At 35.7% G+C, this 15,499-nt stretch overlaps 1 protein-coding gene across 2 annotated transcripts in view; it reads right to left on the bottom strand.

Moving 5' to 3' along the window:
- Window positions 1-1,069: 1,069 nt before the first annotated feature.
- LOC142341610 (alanine aminotransferase 1-like) overlaps window positions 1,070-15,499 on the bottom strand; it is a 34,163-nt gene continuing 19,733 nt past the window's right edge. The window contains exons 2-4 of one of the 2 annotated variants that reach the window (XM_075392697.1): window positions 10,734-11,038; window positions 9,189-9,344; window positions 1,070-2,315 (exon numbers count right to left, since the gene is read on the bottom strand). In XM_075392697.1, the coding sequence (XP_075248812.1) occupies window positions 1,233-2,315; window positions 9,189-9,344; window positions 10,734-11,021 (1,527 nt within the window). In that variant the 5' untranslated portion in view covers window positions 11,022-11,038 and the 3' untranslated portion in view covers window positions 1,070-1,232. Of the gene's footprint in view, window positions 2,316-9,188; window positions 9,345-10,733; window positions 11,584-15,499 lie in introns of those variants that run through there. The other variant, XM_075392696.1, reaches the window with a different exon arrangement.

Genomic DNA, 15,499 nt, shown 5'->3' with positions numbered 1-15,499 from the left:
TTTTCTTTCTACCGTATTTTAATATTTAATAAACAACAACATAACCAGAGGATCTAACTCCGCCAGACTACTCACAACAACCAAATAAGAAGCTCAACCCGATTTCACCGGTATTTAGTAAGCTGGCGTTTTTATATTCTAAAACTAATAAAGCTCAAGCTACCCTGTTCATCAGTAAGCATATCTCTAACATCGGAATATCACGCAGAAAAATTGCACACCATGGGTTTGCATTTACCTAGAAAGAACTTAACTATCTGATAAATATCAAAACCAATGTTCACTAGACGGCGATCAACGCGCCAGGGCAACCTAGAGCGAACCATTGGTACACTTAAGAATATGGTTATAAACTTTGCTGAAGAAAACCGTGCTTTAAAATTGAAACAACGGGTTGAAAAACCCATTCAATCAATGCGCATCACAGGACGAACCTATTCTGTTTTGAAATATTTAAGGTTGCTAGCCATTAACTTTCTTTCTCATTAACCATGGCTTATCATCTTCATTTTCAAGGTTATGTGGTGCGGATTACATGCAGTAAAGTTACTATCGGTCGTCATACACTTGGCGGGCCGTCATTAATGTTATTTAGGCCATTGACCGAACCTACGGTCTTAAAGATAAATCACTCTCTTCTGAACAAATTCAGCAAAGTCTTTTGACGTCCGCGATTCTTCGCCAGAAAAACACCGGTTTACCAATTTTCCTCTAACTTAATTTACTTTCACCAAAATCAACGTTGTCTGTTTTCCCAGCTGTCACTCACACGTGACGGTTTAGCAAAATGAATTTATCATTCTCTGTTCCTGTAAAATTGATTCGACAACGGAAGCTGGCAACGAAACTGTTAACAAATAAGACATTCAGTTGGTATCACTAAAAGCGTTCACTAAAAAAATTCAATACCCTAGGTTGCGTAATACCTTAATTCATTGGCCTCAAGCAACGATTTTACATTACACTATAAGTGAGAGGCTTTCGACGCTTGCTCTATGCTGACAAATGTATACAAAATTTTCAGCCTCAATTGAGGTCAAAATATACAGCAATAAATAGACAATGAAAATTCATAATAAAATATATTGTCAATGCTTTTCAGAACTATTAACAAATTCTTCAATTCGTACAATAGTCAGAGATGAATTAATAAGCATAGATTGGTCAAAGTTTCAACTAATTATGCAGGCAACTACTCAATGTTATAAGAACTACTCAACATCGGCAGTATATCACTTGTATTGCTCAATGAATCCAACGTGAAACTCTTCAAACTTCTTCAACATTGCTTCAATTTTATCCTCCGGAGGTAGAATTGTTGTCCTGAAATGGTAGGTGTCCGGAAGCTGTCCAAAACCTGAACCGGGGACAACGCAAATCCCCGTACTTTCCAGCAACTTTTCAACATAAAACGCGTCCGGAGCGACACCGGCCTCTTTAGCTTCATCAATAGCTTTTTGTGGAAGCTCTATTCTTGGAAAACAATACATGGCACCCATGATAGGGTTCACTCGCATACCCGGCATTCTGGAAAACAGATCGTGAACCTTGACCGACTTGCTCTTGAGTGTTCCCAAAACTGCACTTCGCTCATTCATGAACAACTCGTAGGATTCCTCGCCAGGTTTCGGTGGGTTCAGAACTATTGAGAGGGCTACTTGGCCAGATACAGCTGAACAAAGCTGGGCGGACTTGAGCTTTTTCAACTCAGTCATTACCTCTGAGTCAAAGTTGATAAACTCGGCGTATCCACCTCGGATTCCGCACTCGCCCATGAAGCCTTTCGACATTGAATGGAACGACACCAATTCCAACCTGTCTTTGTATTGCGGTAGCTCCATCAAAGCTTTTTTGAACGAACAAAACTCTGAATCTGCATCGTAGACGTTGTCTTGATAGACCTCGTCGGCCATCAGCACAAGCTGATGCTCAGCTGCAAATTTGATAATTTCGTCGATATTCTCGCGCTTCAGAACCTGCCCAGTTGGGTTTCCAGGGTTAATGACGCAGAGAACCCTAGGAGTACAATAATCTTGCGCCTCTTTGAACGATTTTGCCAGTTCATCAATGCTGAGTGACCATTTGTCCTCTTCGTCCAGGTAATAGTCAATCTTTTCAGCTCCAATCTCAGAAATTGTGGCAGAGTACAGTGGATACTGCGGAATTGGGATCATGACACCAGTTCGACCCTTGCCTACACCAAATGTGGCGGTAAGAAGAGTCAACTTGATGATTTCACTCGCTCCGTTTGATAGTATTACGTTGTTAACATCTGCAGGATAGCCATCACGAGTCTCGATGAAAGTTTTCACAATCTAAACAAACCATCGAATCATGCAAAAAAAATTATGCGAACAACATAGACAACACTTTTCGAAACTTATCAGACAACACTTTTCGAAACTTTCTCTACAAACGTCTTGCAGTTGATCCCATTGCAAGAAATCCTCTTCAGTGACTGACTCATCAATAACTGCTGAACAATCATTTATAATCTTCTTAGCAGTTGTAAACATACCCGGCAGATTGCCGGAAAACAGCCGCCATTGATTCCAATAAGCATGATTGGGATTAAAATAAAAGAAGATAATGAAAAAAAAAGATTTTTGTACAAAAATATTTTTTAAGTCCGATTTATTTTGATGGCATTTCGTGGTTGAACATACTTCTTTTTTAGAGAAAGGCTACAGGGGCTACCATCAATAACAATAAGCATTAGAGATGGTAAATGAGACTTATAGGAACGACGTTCAAATAGCGGGCATCTAAAATTGGGCCTTATGGGTTTATCCCGTTTCTATTTCTGACATCCATTTTTGTACTAACTCTGTTCATTTTGAATTGCTTTGCTGAGCAACTGATGTTCAAAATCACTTTCAACATAATGAGAGAAGAGAGAAACCAGCCTAGAGAAGTCAAAAAGATTTCACGCAAAATGTTGAAAAGGCGGCAAAATGAGGTAAAGCGAAACATTTTTTTATTCGACGAAGTAAAAAACATAACCGGAAGAATTCCGGAAACAACTCGAAGTGAAAATCAATTTAAACGCCATCCAACTACTCATCAAACAAAAAAAGCCTTTACTATTTTATGATCATCTTGAAACAAAGTCATGAAACAAAAAAGTAAAAACAATAAAATCAAATCTGTTAAAATATGATAAAAAAATCTGATCAAATTTTGTTATAAATTGAGATCCCGAAAAAACTATCTCTGCTAAAATAACTTCATCAAAACAACTATAACTTAAAAAACCACTTATGTGAATTCTGAAAAAAAAACTTTAGGCTAAATTATGAAAAAAAAAGCTCTTAAAAACAACTTTCACTGAAAATCTGGAAAAAGTTACTAGATTTTTTGATATTTCAAAAACATATAAATCCAAAGAAAAATTCCCCTCAGTCAATAGGGTATCCAGATGCTTGCAAAACAATAGGCAAGTCATAATAGGCAAATAAACTTAGCTAAAAACAGAAAAAAAACGAAAAACTGCAAAAAATTAAGAAAAATAGTTCCAATTTTCGCCATTTTTTGTCATTTTTCTCAACAAAAAATGATCCCTACCCACAAAAGTGTACCCAATTGTCATCATAAATTTTCCCAAGTAGAAGGGGTTTCTTCAATACCCATTTGAGCCAATAAAACAAATTAATTGTCAAAAAAACGCAAAAATTAGCCCGAAAATCAGCAAAATACATTAAAAACCTCAAGAATTATCATAAAATTCATATGAGTTTCCAGAAACCTTCAAACCACTACCGAAACCAGCCTAAAATTAAAACAAAATCATAACCAAACCTCTAAATTAAAATAAAACATACCCGGCAGATTGCCGGAAAATAGCCGCCGTTGATTCCAATAAGCATGATTGGGATTGAACGAATAGAATATTGAAAAAAAGATTTTTGTACAAAAATATTTTTTAAGTCCGATTTATTTTGATGGCATTTCGTAGTTGAACATACTTCTGTTTCTTAGAGAGAGGCTACAGGGGCTACCATCAATAACAATAAGCATTAGAGATGGTAAATGAGACTTATAGGAACGACGTTCAAATAGCGGGCATCTAAAATTGGGCCTTATGGGTTTATCCCGTTTCTATTTCTGACATCCATTTTTGTACTAACTCTGTTCATTTTGAATTGCTTTGCTTAGCAACTGATGTTCAAATTCACTTTTAGCAGAATGAGAGAAGAGAGAAACTAGCCTAGAGAAGTCAAAAAGATTTCACGCAAAATGTCGAAAAAGCGCAGCAAAATGGTAAAGCGAAAAAAAGTTTGACGAAGTAAAAAACATAGCAGGACAAGTCCTGACGTACAATTCAAAGAATTTTGATTGACTAAACAGAAAAACTAGACCTACAATGGACTATGAGTGAATTGAGAAAACCATTTTAAAAAAAAAAATCAGATAAATAAGAAAAAAAAACAGAAAATCAGTGTCAAAATGCCGCATGTGAACAAAAAAACCACTAGCGAGAAATGAAAATTTAATTCAAACAAAAAACTAGGCCTAGAATGAGCTGTGAATGGATTGGTAAAACCATTTAGAAAAAAATCCGATCCAAAAAATCGAAACAACAGTAAAAATTAGAGTGAAATTGCCGCATGTGAACAAAAAACCACTACCGAGAAAACGAATTTTTGTTCAAACACCATTTTCTCACTCTACTTTAAAATTAGAGCGAAAAAAATTCACGCCGCAAAACCACTCGCTTTTTCACTCCACTTCCTGTTTCGGCGTGACCAAAATCACTACTCCAATTTGACTTCAAAAATCATGAAAATGTGTGAACAGATCTTAAAAAAAAAAGACAGCGCCCCAATACAATTCAAATTCTTTGAATTGTAAAAATACGAGCGCAATAATAGCCGGCTGAGAAGATGAGGGCGGCTATTAATAAAAAAAACTGCCTTAAAATGCCGCACGTGAACAAAAAAATTTCGCTCGCTTATAAAATTTTTTCACACATCAATTTCTCGCTCTCTCAAAAACAGCGGTATGAACAAAAACCACTCTCTTTTCGCTCCGGTCTTCACTTTTGTTCAGCACCAAAAGTATTCCAATTTCACGCGTTTCATTTCCCGCCTCAAAAATCACTCCAATAAAATTGATTAAAAAAAACAAAGCAGGACAAGTCCTGACGTACAATTCAAATAATTTTCATCGACTAAACAGAAAACTAGACCTAGAACGGACTATGAATGGATTGGGAAAACCACTTAGAAAAAAAATCCAATCCAAAAAATCGAAAAACAGTAAAAAATCAAAGTGAAATTGCCGCATGTGAACAAAAAACCACTAGCGAGAAAGCGAACTTTTGTTCAAACACCGTTTTCTCACTCTACTTTAAAATTAGAGCGAAAAAAATTCTCGCCGCAAAACCACTTGCTTTATCACTCCGTTTCCTGTTTCGGCGTGACCAAAATCACCACTCCAATTTGACTTCAAAAATCATGAAAATGTGTGAACAGATATTAAAAAAAAAAAGACAGCGCCCCAATACAATTCAAATTCTTTGAATTGTAAAAATACGAGCGCAATAATAGCCGGCTGAGAAGATGAGGGCGGCTCTTAATAAAAAAAAAACTGCCTTAAAATGCCGCACGTGAACAAAAAAATTTCGCTCGCCTAGAAAAATTTTTCACACATCAATTTCTCGCTCTCTCAAAAACAGCGGTATGAACAAAAACCACTCTCTTTTCGCTCCGCTCCTCACTTTTGTTCAGCGCCAAAATCACACCAAATTTTTTCACGCGTTTCATTTCCCGCTTCGAAAATCACTCCAATAAAATTGATTTAAAAAAAGGACTTCTCCAATACTCCTCTTCGAGTCGTAAAAAAAAATAGGAGCGCTATAATAGCCGGCTGAGAAGATGAGGGCGGCTATTAATAACAAACAAAAAGCTTTTAGCAGTTTTCGGGAGGAAAATTCAGATGGGTCCAGTTTAAGCCCAAAAAGAAGTTTTCTACCATTCAGTACCCTCAGCATAATAGAAAGATCATTAAGTCGATGAGTACTCAACCTGAATTTGTTCCACTGGGTTCCTCAAGATTCCTGCTAAATATTAAAAGTATAGGTGATTTCCATTGAACAATTTAAGTTCATGCATTCAAACTTGTATTGATACCCAAAGAATTGCCGCACACTTACATAGAGCCGACGAACTAACAATCCTTGTATTTCCTGGGACATACCACATATGAAATAAACTGTTACAGCTGCAGTTTAAAAAGACCAATAAAAATAAGACTAAAAACTAAGCATTGCGCAGTAAAAGTAATTATACAAAACTAAGAAATTTTCAATCAAATCAGAACAATTAAATTCAAATTTTCGGAAAAAATTCAAAGTTTATGCGTATTCAAGGTAATTCTATTATATTCTATTATATTATCAATTATATTCAAGGTTTAAAAATTGCAAAAAATTGTAATATTTAAAATCTGAATACATTCCATTGCCCCAAGCAACATACGAGCCAATCCTCGAAGGGGTTACCTGACAACTGAGACAAGGAAAAGACAAATACTTTTAAAATAGCAAATTTTAGCACAAAATTGCTAAAATTCGTGATTTCAAAATGTTAAAAACAATTTCATTGCTACGAAAAACTATTCTGAAACCTAATTTCAGACCCTAGAGAAGGTTCTCTGGCCCCTGAGGCTGAAAAAACTCAAAGGACAAAAAATTTAGAAAAAACTTAGAAATTGAAAATCTTTTCAAAAAGTTGTAAAAATTTGTGACATTAAAAAGATGAAAGCTGTTCCATTGTCATTAGAAAATATGCAGTAACTCATAAGCAAATGCTCGAGGCGGCTTTATGGCCCCTAAGGCTGGAAAAACTGACAAAAACTTGAAAAAAAATCTCAAAAATTAGTATCATTTTTCGTGATTATGTTTGCAGTACCAAAGTATATAGCTCAAAAAAGGCCATGAAAAATCATTATATCTTGCCGAATACCGTCATCAACTTTGACAAACGTCAATTCAAGACTAATCAAACAAAAGAACGAGAAAAATTAGGCCATTTTGGTCTCGAAAACTCCTAAAAACGAATTTTTAACCTTGAATTATTGCATTCTCAACAGCTGCACCACTCTAAGCACTTGCAGGACTTCTAAAGCCGCCTTTGAGCCTCTAATGAAACTCAATGTCCACTGGAACTTACCTGTTTATCCCATTTTGAAAGATCAAATTCGTAAAAAAAAATGTGTAAAAACATCTTACGAAAAAACATAGCCGCAAGACTTCCAGAAACCACTCGGAGTGGAAAATTGACTACCCTAACTAACATAATGAACCTCCTAATTGATAATACTAATCAATTGGAAAAAATGACAGGCTAAATAACAATGGAAAAGTAACTAACAAAAACTGACAAAAATTTCGTTACGAATTGCGGCTCCATGACAACTACAGGCAAAAAACTTATGGAGACAGTTAGTTCTTATTCAATAACCGTATTGCAACTAACAGAAAAGGCAAAAAAAATAGTGCAAATAGCGAAAACCGGGGGAAAAAATAAAGGAGTGTTGAAAAAAAATTTGACAGAACATTTCAACAAAATTATCCATAGAACGTTGGAAAATTTTGGCTCATTCGGCAAATAAATTTTATTACTGGTTCTATTCAGGCACTCGACTATACAACACCTGGCAAAGACTTACTAAACAACAAAAACACAAAACAAACCCCAAAAAACTAAAAAATTTGTACTTGTTTCATTGAAATATCGCCTGTCTGACATTCAATGGCAACTTTTAGGAGCAATACCTGTAAACTTGATCAAAACTAAAGGCTTACCAATAAAAAATAGCGGGAAGCTTAAAATGAGCAAATCTATTTTTTTAAAAAAAAACTTACTTAAAAAAACAGACAAATTGTCAAAAATTTGCTTAAATTTACTTCAAGTTATCTTTAAAAAAGCAACTCAAAATCAAAAACAACTACATCGCAAAGCCAACCAAAACCACTAAAACAGCTCTATTGAACCACAGGACTCCACAAAATGCTATAAAAAATTGAAGAAGAATACAAAAACTGCTTAAAAAGCGTACATGGCAAAATATTTTTAAAAAAATAGCTCAAAATTGAATCTAAAAACCATTTTGATTCAGATGGTCAGAAAACGTTCCAAACACACAATTACTAATTCGGGAAAAAATACAAACATCTTTGACTAAAAAAACTGGAGTTTAAACTAAAAAAACTGCTCTGAAAATGCCGCACTTGATCAAACATTTGCTCGCTTAACGATTTTTTCTCACCTACTTTTCTCGCTCTCTCTAAAAAATATAGCATGAACAGAAAAGCACTCTCTTCTCTCTGCTTCTGAGCAATTCGACCTAAACACTGTTTTCATTAATTTCACTCCCTGTTTCAAATACACTTTGAAAATTACCGATCAAAAAAGACGCTCCTCGAACCCTCCTCTTCGAGTCGTAAAAAAGACAGAGCACCGGTAAAACCGAATTCTGGGATTGTGAAAAGGAGAGCGCCTAAATAATAGCCGCTGAGAGGCTAACGGCGGCTATTAACAAGGAACAGATCGTTAATCTTTAAAATAAGTTGCTGATCAATAGCTTTAACGTGAATAATTTAGAAATACCAATTCAAAACACGCACAGAAACTTGCGTGTGCGGAGTTAGAGCTAAACAAAATCGTGAAAATGCTCAAAATTTGACAACTCTGGTCAAATTTGACAACTCTGGTCAAGTGTTTTAACTGGTATTCGCCCAATTTCCACAAAACTTAAGTTCAAAAATTTCACCTAAAGGCTACAAAATTTCCCTTCGCATGATAGAATTTTCGCCTAATATCCAACGCCCCAACTAGTTGCTAATCAAATACTGTTTCATATGTACTTACTGTGTTTCCGTATTTTTTTTACTTTAACTTCTCTGCTTTACTTGATATTCATAAAATATCGTGTATCCCTCAAATTTACGTCCTTTTCCATTGCAATCGACCGATTGTTTCGCGAAAATAAGTTTTGAGAGCAGCTAACTAGACAGAAAACGGCATTTTGACAGCAACCAACTTGACATTTGTGTAAAAATTCTTCTAGCCGTTAATTTACTACTTCCAAACCAATATTGAAGCCACCTCAACTCTTCCGAAACCACATCTGTTCATAAATCGGAAAACCTCAGGAAGAAAACTGAGCTTAATCAGCTGACCCACCTTTCTACAGTAAAGATGGCCAGTGCTTTCACTGTATGAACCAAGACTGCCGCCGGGTAACGCTCCCAGGATCTCTTTGGCCCTTTCAATAACATCGTTTGGAAATACTGGCGGACTGATATCCAACAGATCTGGGTACAGGCAGGCAGAAAGCACCTAAAATAGAGCAAATTTCACTATTTTCCTTAACTATGGGCTGCATTTTGAATATTCAGACCATAGCAAAAAAAGTTACTGACACTTAAGGGCTTGCGCAAGATTTATTTGTTGATTATCAACAAAACAATACTATCTCTAAGTACTGCAACTTACCCAATATCTGCTCGTAATAACAAAAACATAGCCGGCAGATTGCCGGATAATATCCGCGATAGACGCTTGTGGCCTTCCATGAATTGAAGCAACTAAAGAAATTAGATAGACAGATCGATCACCAGTCCTTTAATAGACCACTAGACTTTTTGGGTTTGATTTGGACTTCCAATTTTATGACACATCCGATCTATAAGGAAAAAGCCTTAAGAGAGCTTTTTCAAAAAATGATATTCAAAATCAAAAACACAAGACTAATACTCAAGAATTAGGGCATATAAGTTTGGCACTACTTAGATACACACTATTGATCTTTAACTGGAAAATGTTTATAAAATTTAAAGTTCCATAAGTGAGTTCAGAAGTCATTTTTGAGTGAGGTAAGTCACGCAATTGATCTAAAAGCAGAAATGATGTCACGCACACAAATTTTAACTGCAAAGCAGAAGAAGTCACTGAAGTCATTGATAAAGTCAATTCCCAGAAGTCAGGTCGTACGAATCATCGATGGAGACGACGAATTAAAACATAGCAGGACAAGTCCTAACGTACAATTCAAAGAATTTTCATCGACTAAACAAAAACTAGACCTATAACTGACTGAGTGAATTGGGAAATCCATTTCCAAAAAAATCAGATCAAAAAAATTTTGGAAATCAATATCAAACAGCCGCATGTGAACAAAAAAACAACTAGCGCGAAAAAGAAATTTGGTCCAAACAAAAAACTAGGCCTAGAAGGAACTATGAATGGATTGGGAAAACCATTCAGAAAAAAAACGACCCAAAAAATTGAAAAAACAGTAAAAATCAAAGTGAAATTGCCGCATGTCAACAAAAAACCACTAGCGAGAAAGCGAATTTTTGTTCAAACACCGCTTTCTCACTCTACTTTAAAATTAGAGCAAAAAAATTTTACGGCCGAAAACCACTCGCCTTTTCGCTCAATTTCCTGTTTTGGCGTGACTAAAATCACTACTCCAATTTGACTTCAAAAATCATAAAAATATGTGAACATATCTTTATAAAAAGACAGCGCCCCAATACAATTCAAATTCATTGAATTGTTAAAAAAAACCACGATGTCCGCAATAATAGCCGCTATCGCTTCGCGGCTATTAAACATTAGCAATTTAAAACTTTGACATTTCTGCATCTTTTACCCTCGCCAATATATGCGCCGAACCACCACACATTTCTGTTGAGAGCAAACAAACTGTGACATTTTACTAACCTGTCGCAGGAATGTGATCGGTTTCTGCAACATTGCCTGGCAGTCACCAATGTTAGCCTTGATCACCTCTCCGAATGGCAGATCACCTCCATTCCCACTTTTGATCATTTCGTCATATTTGGTAGCCTTTTGCACGATTGGTCCTCTGACAGCATATTGCACGTTCTTTACATTGGGGTTCATTGCAGATCCCGAAAGGACGGGAACCCAATTAGCGGTTGAGGCATTTTTTGCATCACCGACTCCGTACAGAGCAGGTTTGGGTGCTTCTCCGTTCGTCACAGTCATTTTGTCTTTTGTTAAAGCTGAATAAAACGATTTGCGGGATTTACTAATGTTAAATGACAAACTATTAAGTAAACAGCGTTCTGTGCCAATGTCCTTCGTTGAGGATTTTGCAACAATATTTGGGCTGTCAGAATTTCTATTCGCGCGAGCAGTAGTACTTAACGTGGAATGAGGGGCCACTACACTGATATTGCTATATTTAAGCTGCTTTATTTGAACTGCTGCTTGGTTCAAACATGTATTTAAACAAGCGGAATGGCGCGTTCCACAGCCTCTGCTTACGCAAATACAGTGTGAGTGAGTAGACGTAATAAAACTGCGCAAAATATTGCGGAATATAATCCCTGAATAGTGATTGCTGGTAGCTGTGGTAGCAAGTGCCACGGCCTTTTGTGTAAATTGCAATGAAACGCGCGTTGAAGACTTAAGAGAAACTAAACAACTCATAGTCGAATACGCAGCCACACAAAACGAATGCTAGAATACATAATGATTAAACACAGCGCTCTTAAATCAAACACAATCATAAAATATACATATCTGAAAAACAGGTCATCAAAGGCTTCTGGTTAAATGGTTAGCAGCACGTACATATTCAACAACAAAGCTATTAATTTGCTTGTACTCTTAACTTTTATCAAAAATCACGCCGTCATTTAATTTTATCTCATCTTTATACGCTGAAATGGAAACCAACACTCATATATGGCTCGCAAGTCAGAATGGTCAGGCAAAATTAGCATACGATCACGTCAACGAATATTATCCTCTCGGTATAAATCCAATACATGCCTCGAGTTCAAAGGCTAATCAGAGGGTGTAACACATTAACCAACACATACCACAATTAGTTCTTTGCTTTCAAGAGTTGATTTTCTTTTGTTTTGTATTCTCTCAATTGATGTTTATGTGTAATATTTTTTATTATATTGAAAGATTTGAAAAATGCGAAATGCTTTATGAAGACGCAGTGCTGGGAGGGCCCCGGACCAGCCAATATTCATCCAGTGTTGGTTGGGGAGACGCATTTCTAAATCTAGTTTTTTAACCAACTGCGCAAAACTCATTTCAATTGATAGTTTTTTAAGTTTTAAGTCAATTTTAACTAAATCACACACGTTTCAACTTTAGCTAGAACCCTCGGGTCTATCTGGCAACTTTTCTGGTAGTATTTACAATAAAAAGGCTTGTATTCATTTACAAATATATTAAGCCTACCGATAACTATAGTTCTAAACTTTCGTAGTTGTGCCCCACTGCAACAAAAAAAAACATATAAAGCAAGGCACGGTGCATAGGTTTTTCCGGTGCACGAATAATTGTAAGTTTTGACGAGGCAAGCTAAAACAAACCATATATGGTTAAAAACCAGTCCTTGAAAATTTGACTGCAAAAATTCTAAACGAAACTCTCGAAACGCTCCTCGTGGGAAAACAGAGAGCCTCAAATATATAGAAAAAAGATATACAATTGGAGAGAAATAGTCGAGATGAAATCCCAACTTTTTAAATGCAATATAGAAGCAATTTAAGATTGTGATTGAAACAACCTCAAGTGATTGAAATATCCACATATCTACTGCACCAGACGGAATTGGAAATTTACTGCTAAGAAATTGTAGAAGTTCAATCACAAAGTCAGTCACATTCTTGTACCAAACTATAATGAATAAGGGAACCTATCCTACATATTGGAAAGTAAGCCAAATAAGTCCCATTTTTAAAGACGGTAATATATCAGATGTAAATTGCTACCGACACAGAAGTCATTTAAACTGCATGTCCAAGGTACTCGAGAAAATTATTTTTGATGAAATATACGAACTATTGAGACACAAACTCTGTGAAAATCAATTTGGCTCCAGGAAAAATCGATCGGCAACTTTGCAGTTACTATTATTTCTCGACACAGTGTACAAAAAATTTGATAATGAAGCGATCAAAGACCTAAGTATCTTATATATTGACTTTGCAAAAGCTTTAGACACTGTACCGCATAATATTCTGATACAAAAGCTTTATAACATTGGCGTTGGAGGGAAGTTAATTCAATTGATATCGTCTTTTCTAACGAATCGCAAACAATATGTGAAAATCAACAATGAGGAATCTGATTTGATAGAAGTCAGCAGTGGTGTCCCACAGGGTTCTATATTAGGACCTCTTTTCTTCATTATTTTCATCAAACACCTAGCTGAACACCTAACTGAAGTAATTTGCTACGGCTTTTCTGACGATTTGAACTTAATAAGTGAGAAGCAATGCAATACTGAAACCGCAGTTTCTAGTTTGTCAACTTGGCGCAAAGAAAATCAAATGAGACTAAATTTTAACAAAACTCACCTCCTTAACATCAAGGGAAATACAACGGAGTCTATTGACAACCATAAGCCAGATCAAGTAGAAAATCAGCGACACCTTGAGCTTCAAGTTTTAGAAAACCTAAATTGGAATGAAAACTGCTCTTTTAGAAAACGAAGAGGTTTAAGTGCTTTTTTCAAGCTTAAAAGTAATATTTCTCAAAAATGTGAACAAAAATCTAATCTGAACACTTATATAAATTAAGTTGTACCGATTATTACTTATTGATCACAGGCATGGTTTTCGAATAATTCGCAAATGAAATAAATTGAAAAGTTACAAAAAATTGCCGCAAAACTGATTTTGAACGAAAAGCAATATAAACAGCGACATGTTACCTTGAATTTTTTGCCTTTCAGCCCTTATATTGAGATGTACGACTTAAAATTACTTATTGCTTTAAAACAAGGTAAATACGACGTTGAACTATCGAACTTAGACAGTACTCAGGAAAGTACCACTCGTCAACATAGCCGAGGAGAAAACCAAATAAACAAAAACCTATTAGTAAGAAGCGACGAATATTTTTTCCACCGGACAAAAATTGTCTACAATTTATTGCTCAAAGTTTCTTCAAATTATGGTAGGAGCTTAAATAAAAAAACCTTGTCAAAATTTTTTTGGAATTATTTCTGCAATCAGTACACAGAGGAAAACAAATGCACTTGGCGCATTGTATGCAAGTGTGGATACTGCAACATTAATCAACACCTTATGAATCTGGACAATTGAATGGGAGCAATACCCTGAAAAACGAACTGCGAAGCCTTATCTACTACTACTACTACTACTACTACTACTACTGCTACTACTACTACTACTACTACTACTACTACTACTACTACTACTACTACTACTACTACTACTACTACTAATACTACTACTACTACTACTACTACTACTACTACTACTACTACTACTACTACTACTACTACTACTACTACTACTACTACTACTACTATTTACAAAACCCTTTGTAAAGGATGTGCATCCACCCATGCAGGTACAACTTGCCGTCACGTTGCCACGAGGATGACAGATTACCAGAAACTTGATTCAACAGTCGAGCAGCACGTTAGCGACTGGTGTGCTCTTTCAAACGCTTTTAATTGTCGTCTCATTGACCACTGCAGAAACTGAAAAATTGATCACCGTAGATTCACTGCACATAAGGCAACGAAACCCAAAAAATACCGGGGGGACTAGTCTGACATCTGAGTCTGCTTGTTAGAAAATATTGTAATGAACAATATAGGCAATAAAAATGGAAAAAATAGGCTAATGTCATAAAACAGTCCCTAAAAATATAACAAGTGGAAATTAGCGACATAATTCAAAAGTTCAAAATCAAAAATTTTCGAAACTTCTGAAAACTCGAGTTAAACAAATTGACCAATTCCAAAAACGCAAAAACTTTAAACTTTATAACGGTTGTAAACATTAATTTATTTTGAAAACACTGATAAAGTAAAGTTCAAAACCCAACGATGCCCTACAGCCAAAATGTTCGTTTTTATAATTAGAATTGTCCTTTCAGCTTATTTCAATAAAAAAAGGTGTCAATTGAAACAAAGTCCTTCCCCTGAAAAGGTCGTCGGTCAACTCGGAAACAGCAGGTAATAAATTCTAATTATATTTTTAAATTCTGAGGAAAGTCAAAAATTAAAGCGTCAGAAATAAAGAGAAAATGTCAAGCATCAGAATTATAATCAAATTAAATACTAGGAGTAATCAAAACAAAAAGTGTAGTTGTTTTAAGTCAGCATTAGAAAAAAACACATAGAAACAAATCAGACAACAGCCTGCCTTCCTCCATAATGCTTTTTGTTGGTTGTTCTGTGGCAGGCTGCTGTCCTATGGATCGTTAAAATGGATTCGTAAAATGGAGCTACGCAAAAACGCGAAACTTATATTTTTTCCTAATGTAGATAGCCTAGGAATATGAATCTTATTTCTTATTGCGAATCTGGAAGCCAATCTCAGTAGAGTTTTTGATGATGACGAAACAACTCTTCCAGTACATGAGAAGATTAACGGACAGAAGTTAGTTTTCTCAACTTCGATTATCTGAAGTTCGAACTCTTGATAGTTTTTGGAATCCGGTATGCTTATTGAGGA

Source organism: Convolutriloba macropyga, chromosome 6, assembly GCF_964194025.1.
Source record: "Convolutriloba macropyga chromosome 6, txConMacr16.3, whole genome shotgun sequence".
In the NCBI taxonomy this organism is placed as follows: Eukaryota; Metazoa; Xenacoelomorpha; order Acoela; family Convolutidae; genus Convolutriloba; species Convolutriloba macropyga.
Note: the sequence above shows the minus strand (reverse complement) of the source record. Positions and strands in the feature narration are given on the sequence as shown.